The sequence below is a fragment of the Oncorhynchus kisutch genome, unplaced genomic scaffold, assembly GCF_002021735.2.
Source record: "Oncorhynchus kisutch isolate 150728-3 unplaced genomic scaffold, Okis_V2 Okis06b-Okis10b_hom, whole genome shotgun sequence".
Taxonomy (NCBI): Eukaryota; Metazoa; Chordata; class Actinopteri; order Salmoniformes; family Salmonidae; genus Oncorhynchus; species Oncorhynchus kisutch.
In genome coordinates this window covers 13,009,223-13,011,578 of record NW_022261983.1, presented here as the reverse complement: position 1 = coordinate 13,011,578, position 2,356 = coordinate 13,009,223, and the positions used below count along the sequence as shown (strand labels likewise).

The 2,356-nt window shown below is 37.1% G+C and overlaps 1 protein-coding gene across 1 annotated transcript in view; it reads right to left on the bottom strand.

Annotated features, from left to right (window-relative positions):
- Positions 1 to 1,065: 1,065 nt before the first annotated feature.
- The window catches only part of LOC109886289 (meteorin-like protein), a 31,100-nt gene continuing 29,809 nt past the window's right edge, over positions 1,066 to 2,356 (bottom strand). Inside the window, exon 3 of the mRNA XM_031814475.1 lies at positions 1,066 to 1,193. Coding sequence (XP_031670335.1) covers positions 1,081 to 1,193 — 113 coding nt within the window. The 3' untranslated portion in view covers positions 1,066 to 1,080. The remainder of the gene's footprint in view (positions 1,194 to 2,356) is intronic.

The window sequence follows — 2,356 nt, the reverse complement described above, 5'->3', positions numbered from 1 at the left end:
AGAGGAGGAGAGGAGATGTTAATATTGTTACAGTACAGTGTAATGATACAGTATAACAAATACTACAGACAGTATACTGATACAGTAACAAAATACTACAGTACGTATACTGATACAGTATAACAAATACTACAGTACAGTATACTGATACAGTATAACCAAATACTACAGTACAATATACTGATACAGTATAACAAATACTACAGTACAGTATACTGATACAGTATAACAAAACTACAGTACAGTATACTGATACAGTATAACAAATACTACAGTACAGTATACTGAGACAGTATAACAATACTACAGTACAGTATACTGATACAGTATAAAGAATAGCAAATACTACAGTACAGTATACTGATACAGTTATACAAATACTACAGTACAGTATACTGACAGTATAGCAAATACTACAGTACAATACTGATACATATAGCAATACTACAGTACAGTGTACGATACAGTATAGCAAATACTACAGTACAATATACTGATACATTATAGCAAATACTACAGTACAGTATACTGATACAATATAAAGTATAGCAAATACTACAGTACAGTATACTGATACAGTATAGCAAATACTACAGTACAGTATACTGATACAGTATAGCAAATACTACAGTACAGTATACTGATACAATATAAAGTATAGCAAATACTACAGTACAGTATACTGATACAGTATAAAGAATAGCAAATACTACAGTACAGTATACTGATACAGTATAACAAATACTACAGTACAGTATACTGATACAGTATAAAGAATAGCAAATACTACAGTACAGTATACTGATACAGTATAACAAATACTACAGTACAGTATACTGATACAGTATAGCAAAACTACAGTACAGTATACTGATACAGTATAAAGTATAGCAAATACAAACTGTGCCATAACCACAAGAGTAACATTTCACATTTAAAGGTCCAGTTTGTAACTTTGTGTGTGACCCAACCAAATGCACATAGAAATATGAGTTATAGATCTGTCGTTCTCATTGAAAGCAAGTGTAATAAGCAGTAAGCCACAAGGAAATGGCAGAGTAATTTGAACCTACTGTAGCTTTAATAAGTATACATAAAAGGATGCATATAAAGGGTTTGTAAATAGTTCTTACCAAAGTCGCTGGTGCAGACTGCTAACAGCACCTCAGCATCACTGCAGGGCTGACAGGGAGCTGTGGAGAGAGAGAGAGAAGAGATGAGATTCAGGACAAAAAGACAGACAGAGGAGATAGAAGAAGAGAGAAGAGAGAGAGAGAGAAGAGATGATTCAGGACAAAAGACAGACAGAGGAGATAGAAGAAGAGAGAGAGAGAGAGAGAGAGAGAGAGAGGAGAGAGAGAGAAGAGAAAGAGAGAGAGACAGAGAGAAGAAGAGATGAGCTGCAGGACAAAAGACAGACAGAGAGAGAGAGAGAGAGATCCAGGTCCGCTCACCAACAAGACTTCACAAAATGGGACAAACACCAAATTGAGACTCTGCATGCAGAATTCTGCAAAAATATCCTCCGTGTACAACGTAGAACACCAAAATGCATGCAGAGCAGAATTAGGCCGATACCCACTAATTATCAAAATCCAGAAAAGAGCTGTTAAATTCTATAACCACCTAAAAGGAAGCGATTCCCAAACCTTCCATAACAAAGCCATCACCTACAGAGAGATGAACCTGGAGAAGAGTCCCCTAAGCAAGCTGGGGCTCTGTTCACAAACACAAACACACCCTACAGAGCCCTAGGACATCAGCACAATTAGACCCAACCAAATCATGAGAAAACAAAAAGATAATTACTTTGGAAAGAACTAACAAAAAAACAGAGCAAACTAGAATGCTATTTGGCCCTACACAGAGAGTACAGAGCGGCAGAATACCTGACCACTGTGACTGACCCAAAATGAAGGAAAGCCTTGACTATGTATAGACTCAGTGACCATAGCCTTGCTATTGAGAAAGGCCGCCGTAGGCAGACATGGCTCTCAAGAGAAGACAGGCTATGTGCTCACTGCCCACAAAATGAGGTGGAAACTGAAGCTGCACTTCCTACCTCCTGCCCAATGTATGACCATATTAGAGAGACATATTTCCCTCAGATTACACAGATCCACAAAGATTCAAAACAAATCCATTTGAAAAAACTCCCATAGTCTACTGGGTGAAATTCCACAGTGTGCCATCACAGCAGCAGATTTGTGACCTGTTGCCACGAGAAAGGGCAACCAGTGAAGAACAAACACCATTTGTAAATACAACCATATTTATGCTTATTTATTTTATCTTGTGTCCTTTAACCATTTGTACATTGTTAGAACACTGTATATATATATAATATGGACATTTG